This window comes from Chelonia mydas, chromosome 9 (genome assembly GCF_015237465.2).
Source record: "Chelonia mydas isolate rCheMyd1 chromosome 9, rCheMyd1.pri.v2, whole genome shotgun sequence".
In the NCBI taxonomy this organism is placed as follows: Eukaryota; Metazoa; Chordata; order Testudines; family Cheloniidae; genus Chelonia; species Chelonia mydas.
The window spans coordinates 60,867,203-60,879,497 of record NC_057855.1 but is presented as its reverse complement, the minus strand read 5'-3'; the positions used below and the strand labels follow the sequence as shown (position 1 = coordinate 60,879,497).

At 44.5% G+C, this 12,295-nt stretch overlaps 1 protein-coding gene across 1 annotated transcript; it reads right to left on the bottom strand.

The window, feature by feature from the left end:
• Window positions 1-2,709: 2,709 nt before the first annotated feature.
• On the bottom strand, window positions 2,710-12,269 carry LOC102939148 (cis-aconitate decarboxylase). Its single transcript, XM_037908089.2, has 6 exons — window positions 12,180-12,269; window positions 11,105-11,159; window positions 8,930-9,117; window positions 7,136-7,228; window positions 6,554-6,759; window positions 2,710-4,995 (listed from the first exon to the last, which is right to left on the bottom strand). Exons 1-6 carry the CDS (start codon window positions 12,267-12,269, stop codon window positions 4,077-4,079), a joined length of 1,551 nt encoding a protein of 516 aa, XP_037764017.2. The 3' UTR covers window positions 2,710-4,076.
• Between the last annotated feature and the right edge of the window lie 26 nt (window positions 12,270-12,295).

Genomic DNA, 12,295 nt, shown 5'->3' with positions numbered 1-12,295 from the left:
GCTAGCTTCCTCAGTGTTATGCAGGATCACAGACAGTTCAAGGAGCAAAGGGGCCTTGGTTTATCCGGGCCTATAGCAGGAGGGCTTCCTCGACACTTGTGGTCTTCCACCTTCCCAAGTTACCTAGTGTAGTGCCCAGTGTCCCCAACAACGCTGAGGCTGCAGGAGACACAAGAAACCAGCCAGAAAGACATGTGCCCATTCTGGCCCGTTAGTAGTGCCCTGCCAGATCTGCCATAAACACAAGTTCAGAAGTCTAACCCACTCACCTTGCATCAAACAGCCTTGACCCATAGGAATCCATGCTCGCTTTTGCCTGAGGTTGTTAAGCATCTCCCTGGAGCAAGAGGAACCTGGACAAAGTGTCTTCATGATCACCAATGCTTGCCATGGGTATAGCTGGCTGGAGAACGATAATTCTGTTTCATGACAACTTCTGAGGTTTCAACATTTGTTTCCATTCCACACTGCAACAAAACCAGGCCCAGTTGAACATTTGATGGAATTGTGTTGAAATGACCATTTTTGGATTGAAAAGGTGAGGTTTTGGATTCAGGTTTCTGGGTCTCTCTCTCTGGAAGTGACCGAAATCCACCCTGAACCTCAGAAACCTTCCCATCAAAAACATCATCAAAATCAGTACAGCTCTACAAAACGACGCAGCTTTGACAAAGGTAAAATGTTGTAACCAGCACCAGTCACAGGCCTTCTTACAGCCATATCAGCCCAGACTGATCACAATAGGGATCTTAAAGGCACAAGGGCAGCACCCAGGGGTGTGTATGTACTACATATAACCGCTCCTGATGCCCCTTTAACCACGTATCTCACTTATACATCTCTCACTACAATGCCTTTTTATTTTCCTCTCTGCTTCATATTCCTCCTGTTCATACATAATTGGAGATACTTTCACTCTCAACCCTCACTTTCTGCTTGCTTGATCCTGTGGAAACCTAGCCACTTGTTTCTGGTAGTGCGAAACAGCCTATCTGAGACACAGTGTGATTTTAGTCACCAATGTGGGATCATCAACTCTAATGTGTGGCATTAGTGTTGTGAATGTTCATGGAAGTGGTCACATGGTGAATTGTAAAGTTCTCTATGGGTTCAGGAGTCATCCATCCAGGAGACAGAAACAAGACCATGTGACTTAGTTGACTAGTCACATCGTGTGAATTATTATAGAATTATGAATAGCAAAGACTCAAAGTATCAGTCACAGGGTGAAAATTACCCCTAATGCATATGGCTAGCACAAAGCCTATGGGCTACTTGAGGGGAGGGGGGGAATCAAACATGTTAGCAAATAGAACCAGGTGCTAATTTTCATGAATGCATTGTTCTCTGCATACAGTTCCCCTAGCTAAAAAACTCAGAGGCTCAAGAGGTTGTGTGTTTGTTTTTAAAGGAAGCATTAAAAAAAAACTATTAATATTTACGGGAAATCTCTATAGAGCTCCGCAGAATTGGATGGGAGTTGCTGGCTTTCGCAATCTTTTCGGGTTCACCCTCTTACATGACACTAAAATTGTAAATATTAACAATTCAGAGCCTTATCTTCAGCTGGTGTGAGCCGGCATCTCTCCTTTGTAGTCAGGGGAGATATGCCAATATACATCACCCTGCACCTGGCCAGAGCTCAATTCCGTGCCTTCCCCAGGTTTTGTTGCCTTCTTGGAAACTACTGAGCAAGAGATGAATTTGTTACCAGCTGTGATCCCCCTAACAGGAGCATGAGGACAGTCTATTGCCATCTTCAGAACAGCTTCAGGGTTTTAAACCACTGTGTGCCCATCAGCAGAAGGAAGCAGAAAATGAAATACAACTTACAGCAAATAAATGTCCAACTTAACTGAGTTTTATTATGGGTGAGGATTGTTATTTTGTTTGGGTTAATGTTTGCTTAGCAGTGGCTTTGAAGGTGTAATCAATGTGAATATCTGGGTGATTTTGCTGTAATATCTGAAACTTTTCTGGTAAGTTAAGATAGGCATTTAACCAATTAAATTCCTTCATCTGGCATGGAAGGGCACCAATTGTAAACCAACTGTATTATAGACAAACTCTTGGCAATTTATTGGAGATCATATTTGGCCACTGTCAGATCTCAGTGACTAACAGTCAGTCTTGTCATCTGGACACTTCAGCCTGTACTTGACAACAGAGAGATATGGTTCCTCAACAGATAAACATAGGCCAAATCCTCAGCTGTTTTAAATCAACGTAACATCATTGGGGTAGCTATGCTGAGAGGATCTGGCCCATGAGATTTCAACATCTGGACCAATGATTGATCTCAGTGTCAGATTCCTAGCTAGCCCTCTTGCAGAATTATGTGCGTTGTACTGCCCCAGCCGTGGGTGTGGCCAACCATTTATTATAAAAGCCGTTATATGCTTGTATAACTAAGGCCCTACCTAACCTGCGAAATTGCAGAAATTGTGGATTCTGCAATATTAGACAGCAGGGGAACCCGCTCTCAGCCCCAGGTGGCCAACAGCGGGAAAATCACCGGAAAGGAATCATGTAAATAAGGTCCATTATTACTTTTCTGCCATTTTCCATGGCTTGCCTGCAACTGAGCTGCAGGGTTTGTGACAAGCACCCCACGATTCAAGCAGGCCATTATTTAGAAGTATTCGGAATAAAGCAAGGGTTCCTTGTGATGAATCCCTTGTAGCAATAAATCGTCCTACAAATAAGCTTGTACTTCGAGTCTTTATTTTGAAAGGGCTGTATAAACAAAATGACATATAACAGTCTGGATTAGCAGCAATGTAGACAGTTGAAAAATAAATTAGTGGCGGGGAAATTCTTTGTTTCCATGAAATCCCCCCATGCTGACAAAGGCTCCAGTTTGGAACCAGCCCATGTCCTGAACTACAGCAGAGAATCTAGCTCTGTCAAAATCTTAGGTCTGCTAAACAACATCATCACCAAGTAATAATATTCTGAACAGGTAATTTCATCCAAGTGATATCAAATATGCCTGCATGAAGAGCATATTGGAAACATGTAACATTAATCAATAATCCCATGTCTGTTCAATAAGCATGTTGTACACATTGTATATTCCTATATCTCCGTATATAAAGAGTGGTGTATGTCTTACCATACAGTATATAACAGTAACCAGAAACAATGCAAGATTGTTCAATCAAAGTTTAAATCATCATACATGACACTGATCAATAGATTTACAGATCATTTGTTGGGTCTAGAATACCTGGCTGTTGACCCTAATGCTGCTATATTTTCTGTTTGATCAGCAGAACTAACTAATAACGATCTAAAAGATGACTGGAAGAGCAGACGTGAACATTAAGAGAAGTGTAAGAACATAAGAACGGCCATAGTGTGTCAGACCTATGGTCTATCTAGTCCAGTATCCTGTCTTCTGACAGTGGCCAATGCCAGGTGCCCCAGAGGGAATGAACAGAACAGGTAAGTGATTCGTCCCCTGTTGCTCATTCCCAGCTTCTGGCAACAGAGGCTAGGGACACCATCCCTGCCCATCCTGGCTAATAGCCATTGATGGACCTATCCTCCATGAACTTATCTAGTTCTTTTTTGAACCCTGTTATAGTCTTGGCCTTCAGAACATCCTGTGGCAAAGAGTTCCACATGTTGACTGTGTAGGTGTACATTAAGATAAGCACAAATTTTGGTGTTGAGAATCCTCACTGACTACGATAGCATTCTGAACTGAAAGAAGTTTTAATTAATCTTTTGGGGGAAAAATACTCTGCCCCTATTAGGGATGCTAATTCACAGATATCCCAGAATGCATCATTCTTGGAGATCAATGAGACTTCTGGGTATTTGTAATGGCATGTTCTGGGATACCTTCAGCAAATCAAGCAGCACCAAGTATTCATTAAAACTTATTTCTCTTACGCACACACACACCCTCACTCTTTCACAGCCTGGCTAACGGGGTTATTAGGCACTGAAATCTGTGCTTGGACTTCATTTTTGTTCTGCAGTTCACTTTGAATGATAGAAAGATTTTGTCCTTGAAAGAAGAGAATTAGTGTTCAAATGTGATGATGCTTCACTCAAACATCTTGCTCTTACAGGCTGGAGGCCAGCTGGGAGCTGTCTGGCAGGTTCTCCAGGTTGTCCACTGTCGTGATGATGCTGTTCACCTTGTCCTCTGGGAGCACGTGAGACGCATTGGATTGGAATTTCTTCAGGAGCGATTCTCTGCTTAGGGGCTTTCTCCAGTGCCCATAGAAAGTGTCACATCTGCCTGTCAGCACATCTCCATTCTCCAGGACCAGTGCTACCTCCCCATACATCTTGTCGAAGTTGGCTACGTTGTCTTCAGGGTGCTCCACCAGCACCTTGTCCAGCAGCTCTGTCAGCTCCTGCCGATGGAGGCAGCCATCAGTGAAGGAGTTGAGGCCCACCTCGCCATCTAGCAGGGCAGTGCAGGCATTGAACTGGAAGGAGTGTCGAGCCTGGTGCTCAGACTCTGGGAAGGGCCTGTTGATGTACTTGGACACCGGGATCCTCAGTAGAATGGCACGGATCAGAGAGGGAGAGAAGGAGCCGGAATAGTTGATGAGCAAGTTTCTGACTGACGCAGCAGCATCCACAATCCAGTGCATCCCTAGGTGGGCTGGGAAACGTTTGAAAGCGACATCTTGCTTCTCCAAGAGGAACTCGTGGCTGTTTGCTGGCAGGGGCAGCAGTTTGGGCTGATAGTCACCATAGAACGCGCTGAATCCGGAGCACCCGGGGATGTCATCCAGGATGAGGGGGCTGGCCTCCATCCCCCGAGCAGCCAGAAGCGCCGCTTCCAACCCCAGGCGGGTGGCATTGCCGATATGCAGGGGCTTGGCTTGGGTGGCTGCATTTGCCATGGGTGCTCCTGCCAGGGAGGCAGCAATTGCTAAGGCATGAGCACACTGGGTCACATTCAGAGAGAGGAGCTTTGCTGTGGCGGCTGCGCTGCCCATGGTGCCCACCACAGAGGGAGGATGGAATCTGAAAGGAAAACCCCAGCAATGATCTCACCGCAGCAGGGGGCTGGAAAGCCCTTCCTGCATCTTGCATAGGAAGCCCCCAAGTGCCACTGAAGGGCATGCCCATGGCACCAAGGCCATTGCAAAACAGCGAGCCAGACCCTCCGCTGGTGTAAGCCGTTACTCCACTGACATTGATGCTGATTTACTATGGGAGAGGGAAAACACCAAAGTGAGCCTAGGCATCCTGTTTTTGCTTTGAGTCATAAGAATCTAAATACGTAGGGCCTGATTCCCCGCTGTCTGGCACCAGCTATCATCGCTCACACCAGTGCACAGTGGATGTCAGATGCTACTGTTCTGATCTGGTGATGTTTCACACCCACGCTGGGCAGGTGCCAATGACAACACATGGGAGGAGACCAAGCCCCTGCTATCTAATGGTGGATGTGAGTGAGTTGGCAGGACAGATCTACTCTGACAGAATCTCTGAAAACATTAAACAACAACAACAAAAATGAGGAGTCCTTGTGGCACCTTAAAGACTTACAAATTTATTTGGGCATAAGCTTTCGTGGGTTAGAACAACGGACAGGCAAACTATAGTGAATGGAGTGTGATTTCACTGTGACCTCGTGTTTGTTCCTCAAAACTAGTTAGCTAGCACTTGCCCCATCACAGAGGACTATAGTGAGGTCATCAGAGGTCATTAAGGTGCAACACTGAATTAATGATGCCTAACCACCAGCAAGTGTGTGGGCCAGACCATGAGTCCTTACTCAGTGTCAGCAGTTTGACTTCACTGGGAGTTGTTATTGATCAAGGATTTGGACCTAAATTTGTAGAATTCTCACTGACTCCTTTTATAAGCCCGCTACCCTTGTTCCACACACTGTAGCTATTAATTAAAGTAGATCTGGGGGGAAATTTTCACCCCAAACTTCTTTTCAGAAAAAAAAATGCAGATTCAGTGACACCAAAACGTTTTGCAAATTTGTGTTGGTTTTGCCAATTTTTTTTTTCAACAAAATGAACAAAGTCAAAAAATTCAAAATATTTGTATTGTTTGAATTGAAATGACTTTTAGTTTCCTTTAATTTTATTTTTTAAAATATTCAACAAATGTTTAAAAAAGGGTCAACACAGAAATGAAACTTTTCAGTTTTGTCAAAGCAAAATGTTTCATTCAACCTAAAACCAAAACACAAGTGACTTTTTCATCAGCAGAAAATTTCAAAAATGTTTGGTTTTGGGCTGACCTGAAAAGAATTTTTCCCAATTTTTCAAAATCACCAACTAACTGAAAACTCTGTTAGTCGTGCAGACCTATAGACAAGAGGACTCTTTATCAGACTGTCATTTACTCTGAGAGAGACTGGCTGTTTGGAGCTAGTGCCTCGCTTTTGCAGATTCCCGAAGAGTTTAATAAGGTAGCCCCTAGACTGCAGTGCTAAGTGAATCACACATAGGATGGGTCTGGCTCTACTCCAGAATTTCTGATTTAATTTTCTCTGCCGCATGCTAAGTCTTGCTAAGCTGCACTGCCCTGTGCCCTGTTCGCTGAAGCACGATAGATTTACCTCTTAGGAATATTGTGAGCCTCCGTGGAGAAACGCATAAGCCTTCCTTGCACCTCAATGCCCACATTGAACGCTAGCAAGAAGTCCAGGCCATTGGGTTTGGAGCTTGGAGGTAGCATCTGTGAAGCTGCTAGAAGAGCGGGCAGCACAGCCCCTGAGGGGTGAGTGGCAGGGTGCCAGGTGTCATCAAAGTCCATAGAGTGAGCCTGGCACAGGGGAGAGGCAACAGCCAGGTGAAAATCATGTTTGTACAGCACCTAGCACAATGGAGTCCAGGTCTATGACTGGGGCTCCCAGGTGTAACCACAATACACATGCAGCTTCTAATATTAATAATGAATCTCATAACAACATCCCTGGGTTATTGGTGCTCACTGGCACTGTGATAAAAGTGCCACTGACAGGAATGCAGAGCAGGGACACATGAACTTTCACCTCTCCTGGTCCCAGTCACAAAAGGCCCACACCTCAGTCACATGACGGGCCAGTACCAGTGTTTGGTGTTTCAGGAACATCGGGGGTGTGGCTATCCCAAAGCATTCTGTACCATTAAACAGCCTCTTCTGGAAGAGAAAGCCTTACCGCAACTCCATTAGTGAAGGCAGCCAGCGCAGGGGACAGCTTTAACCCTTTCCTGCCATAGACAGAGCTAACGGCATTTGAAGCATACAGCTGCTGTAGAAGGGAGAGAGTCCAGTAAGAGAGAGCAGGGCACGGTTGCGTTCTGAGAGTAGTAACCTAAAGCAGTTGTGCTGCCTCGGTGCTATTTTCACCACATGGGATTCCAGGCAATGGGCACCTCTCAGATACACAGAGTGTCATCGTAATACAAACACAATAAAATTTCAGTTAAAGGGCTTAGCTTCTTCTCCCTTTACACTAACCTGAACATCTGAAAGTATGTGGCTTGCAAAGGAATTTGCTACCAGTTTATGCAGGGAAGCCTGTAGCCGGGGCGGGACTCACCCCTGCGGCGCCTCCTCCTGGTCGTCCAGGGAATTAGCGTTTCCAGCCTCCGGAGCGCTCTCTGCAGACTGGTGTCCCACTTGCCGCTGGGCTCCGCGTCTCTCCCAGACCCTGGTGCCCCTTTTACGCTGGGGTGCTGCCCCCTGGCAGTACCCCCACAGATCTGGGTCTCCCCATCCCCGGGGAACCCCCACCCTCTATCCCCTCCTCGCCTCAGTCTTTGGCTACTGCCAGTCACCATCTAGCCCCTGCTCCCTGGGGCGAACTGCAGTATAATTGCCACTCAACATTGGCAAGGAGGGTCTGGACCTGCTGCTTCTGCCTACCCTTGGGCTGTCCTCTACAACCCCAGTACCCTTTTCCTAGGCCTTCATCAAGGCCTGCAGCCTGGGGGTTTCTCAGGCCAGAGCTCCCCAGCTCCTCTGGCCTTGCCCCAGCCCTGCTCCACTTTAGGTACGCTGCTCAGCTCCGAGCAGTCAGGCCCCTCCCTCTCAACATCTAGAGATAGACTGTGTCCTCCTGGCCCACTAGCCTCTTATAAAGACCAGCTGGGCCCTGACTGGGGCATGGCCAGTGGTGAGCTGGAGCCGGTTCGCGCAAACTGGTTGTTAAATTTTGAAGCCGGTTTAGAACTGGTTGTTAAAGGGGTGGGCAAACTCCAGCCTGCGGGACCGTCCTGTCCGGCCCGCCTGAGCTCTCGGCTGGGGAGGCTCCCCTGAGAATCCCTTTTTAATTTTTACTCACCTGGCAGCGCTCCGGGTCTTCGGCGGCACTTTGGTGGCGGGTCCTTCACTCGCTCTGGGTCTTCGGCGGCACTTCAGCAGCGGGTCCTTCAGTGCCGCCAAAGACCCGGAGCGACTGAAGGAACCAGTTCCTCAGCTTTTGGCAGCTCATCACTGGGCGTGGCTGCAGCTGTGGCTGTTTCCCCAATCAGCCAAGGCTTGCTGCTTTCCCTAGCAGCAGCCCTCTCGCAGCCTCGGCCCTCTGCCAGGGCTGATTTCAAGCCTTTCAGGGCAGGAGCAGGTAACCATCCCGCTACAAAGTCAAAAACAACAATGGCTCTTTCCAGTCACTGATCTCTAGGAATATAATTTCAGCTAGCGCTTCCTGTTTTCTCCCTCCCAGTGTTACTTGGTGCTGTTCTGTACAGAAGAGCTGTGATCCATTTGTTGGCAGCAAGAGCTTTGGTATCAGCTCTCAGCATTTGGCAGGGGAATGCACCCATGATTGTGACTTTGTGCATTGAAAGCGAAATTCACCCTGCTGCAAGGGCTAAGCATGATTACATCCTGCTTACACCATAAAATAAGAGACTGAAGCACTGCATTGACTTTGTGCTGGTTCTCTGCCCATGGAGCACAGCAGTACCATATTAATGGCACCAAGGGCATAGTTGGATATTGCTCCTACCTGACAATACCGCAGGGCGATATTGAACACACGAGTTGTGCTGCCCACGAGGCCAACCCCAATGCTGTCAAGGATCATCCTCTTACTCCGGTGACGAACAACTTCAGACAGATGCTCTGGCCGGACTCCATGGATGAACGATGCAAAGCTGCTGGTCACAGTCTCCTCTGCAGCACTACTCTCCAGCACTGTGGGGATAGGTAGAAAGAGGCAAGGATCAGCCAAGTTGCGGGACAGGATCCAAAGGGTTAATACGTAGGGCCCCATTGTGCCACCCCTGCTCCCACGAACTAGTAACCTGCTTGTCAAAGAGTCCTATTGTTTTCAATGGACCTGCTCAGGGAGTGAGTCGCTACTTAACGTGAGCGAATGTGGCTGAACCTACGTAGCCCTTGTTTTGAGAGGAAGGATTGTCTAGTGGTAAGGAGGTAAGCCTAGGAGTTAGGAGACCTAGCTTGTGTTTCTGCCCTGTGTGACCTTCAGCAAGTCACTTAGAAGCTCTGTGCTTCAGTTTCCCATGTGTAAAATAAGGATAACAGCATTGCCCTCCCTCCCTGGAGTCAGGAGGATAAAAATTTTAGAGATTGAGATTAATACAATATTCAATGTATTACATATGCAAACTTACTATTATATTGAAAGTAATATTTTATTTTAAAATTGTAGGGATTTTATTTTGAAATACTGAAATTTAATATTTTAATATAAGACGAAAGTCAAAATGAAATGGATCTAAATGAGAAAGTCAAAATGAAACATTTCAACATTATTTAAATGAATTGAAAATTTCATCAAGATTGATACGTTCCCATAAAACATTTGGATTTTGACAAAATTGCATTTTTCGACTGAATGCTGTTCTGTCAAAATGTTTTTGAGCAGCTCTAATGTGGAGCAAAGTCACATTTGAAACTTTCACTTTCAAATATCATGGCCACTGACCCACAATTTGTCTAAAAATGTGTAGGAGTCTCACTCAGGTCCAGAGGCTCGTATTCCACTTGTGAAGACAGCTGTGAGTCTCATCCGTGATTCATACACTTAGAGAGATTGTATGAAACATTGGCAATATGATCCTACCACATGCAGCAGTTTGCAAACCTCTGCCTGACAAATTTGTATCCCCTCCATATATCTAGAGTACATCCCATGCATGGTACAAATAAAGCATCAGTTCATTAAAGGGCAGGGAAGCAATGGTGCACAGCAACGCTGTAGATATAACAGGAAAAAGTATGACTGCAGCTGCATTTCAGTAGAAATTTCTGACAGCTTCCTTCACCACAGGGTAATTCAGTGTAAAGTAATATCTATATGCCCGCCCATCAATATATAAATATTGACAGCAGCTTTTTCCCCCCCATCTGTGATATGCGCTCTTTAAAAACAAGAGGTTAATAAAAAGGCCTTATAGCTTAGACTTGGCTAGAGTCAATGGTTGTGCATGGATTATTTTTAATTACTGTATTTTTTTATTTAGTCACTTTCTTTGATCAACATTTGTTACATCTAGTGTAAACATGAAAAAGGTAAAATGACCAACTATGAGAATCTCTAGGACTTAAAAAATATAAAATCTATACAGCAAAATTCTGCTCTCTGACATTAGTGCAGGAACTCTGGATTTATACCACTGTAGCTGGGAATAGAACAACAGCAGCATACAGTGCATAGGCCCACACAGTGAATTATTCTAAATAATTTTAATAACTAGCCCTACATTAAATATTTAATAAATGACAATGCAGGTGCATAGGAGAGGATAGTTACCATTTAAACATTTAAGTACATGGTTATAGTACAAGTGAAATATTCATAAGCCTTTCTCAGACAAGATTCCCTATGACGTCAGTGCGAGCTCTGCCTAATTAAAAGTTGCATAAAATAGGTAAATGTGTGTTTTGATACAGGACCAATAATCACCTTTATTTACCTATATGTTATTTTGTTCCTGTTCATTCAGCTTGAAATGTAATAATAATTTACTTAAGCTGGTCTTTAAGTGAAATCATAACAATAATAATCATCATAATAATACATTTTGTCTTCCAAGAATTTAAGAGACTTTTCTAAGTTTAACCCAGTTCCTGTCAATTATTTTTACATATTGACATATTGGAAGACTTTAAAAAAGAGAGAGAAAGAGAAATGTTTCTTTAACTGAGAGATACAAACCTTGAGCAGAAATTTTGTGTACCTGTCGGGAAGCTGCTAAAACCTTCTGGGATCTCTAGAGACAAGAGAAAGATACTGTTTGTCATATAAAGCAACCAGGCATTTTAAGAACACTTTCATTGCTTGCACTGAAAATCCTTAGTTGTAAAAAACTGACAGTTAAAACAAGAAGTAGGTAAACTGAACCCTGTTCCAAAGCTGTTCGCTAACTAGAAACCAGTCCGGTAAGGGTGCCAAGAACAATCCAGGGAAAGGAAGCACTCTGTTGGAATTTGCAGGATAAAGTTTTAATATTCAGAACCGCCAGGCAAGCCCATTACAACTGTGAACAGAGCAAATTCTGAATAGATATTAAGAATATGAAGTACAGATCATTCATTAAAACATTATAGCTCTATACAAAAATACATGGAATACATTGAAGAAATAGATAAAACATGGACCATTTTAGTAGGTCAAAAAGGAGTCAGTGAAAACCGGCTAATTTTTTAAACATAGGGTCAGATCCCCAGTTAGTGTAAAATTAAATGATCATAGATCCAGTGAAGTCAGTGGAATTATGACAAATTTAAACCAGCTGAGGAGCTCCCCAAAACCTAATTAAAATCAAACAACCTAAACCACTGAATGAGCTAGGGACAGATTTTCAGCATGAAATAGCATTACCTGTAAAGTTGGGTAGACCATTCTGATGGTTCTAAATGTGTCTGTTGATTTCTCTTGAGCACTGGGAAGGTCTCCTCAAGCGATGGTAGAGGTGTCTGTTTGGTGTCAGGGTTTATATACCCTTCCAAAGCCATTTGAATTTTGCTTTGCATTTGTCTACAAATGAATTTCAAGACTGGTGACATCAGCAGCTGGGCTGGTAGGGCACATATGGTGTTTTTTTCCAGTTGTGGGGCAGTAGATTGAAGGAAAACCCCTTTCTTTTCAGGAAATACTAAGGGAAAAAAACAAAGGAGTGACCGAAGTCAAGGAAAACTCAGCTTCTAAAATACCAAAGGTGCCAATGTGTGAAGTAATCTGTCCTGAGCTCCTCCTACTCTCTGATGAGGACTATAAAACTGTTACTCACCAGGAAATGATAGGGAGAAGAAAGTTTGCTGCCACTCAGCTGAAGTATCTTCATTGCAGGTAACTCATGCATGAGAGATATATGTTTCATATGAGCTATTCTTTGCTGCAGGTTCT

Coding starts and splice junctions, on each gene's coding strand:
- LOC102939148 (XM_037908089.2), bottom strand. CDS start 12,269: ATGAAACATATATCTCTCATGCATGAGTTACCTGCAATGAAGATACTT. Junction 11,160..12,179: donor CTTCTCCCTATCATTTCCTG/GTGAGTAACAGT, acceptor TCTTGTCTCTAG/AGATCCCAGAAGGTTTTAGC. Junction 7,229..8,929: donor TCGCCCTGCGGTATTGTCAG/GTAGGAGCAATA, acceptor TCCCTTCTACAG/CAGCTGTATGCTTCAAATGC.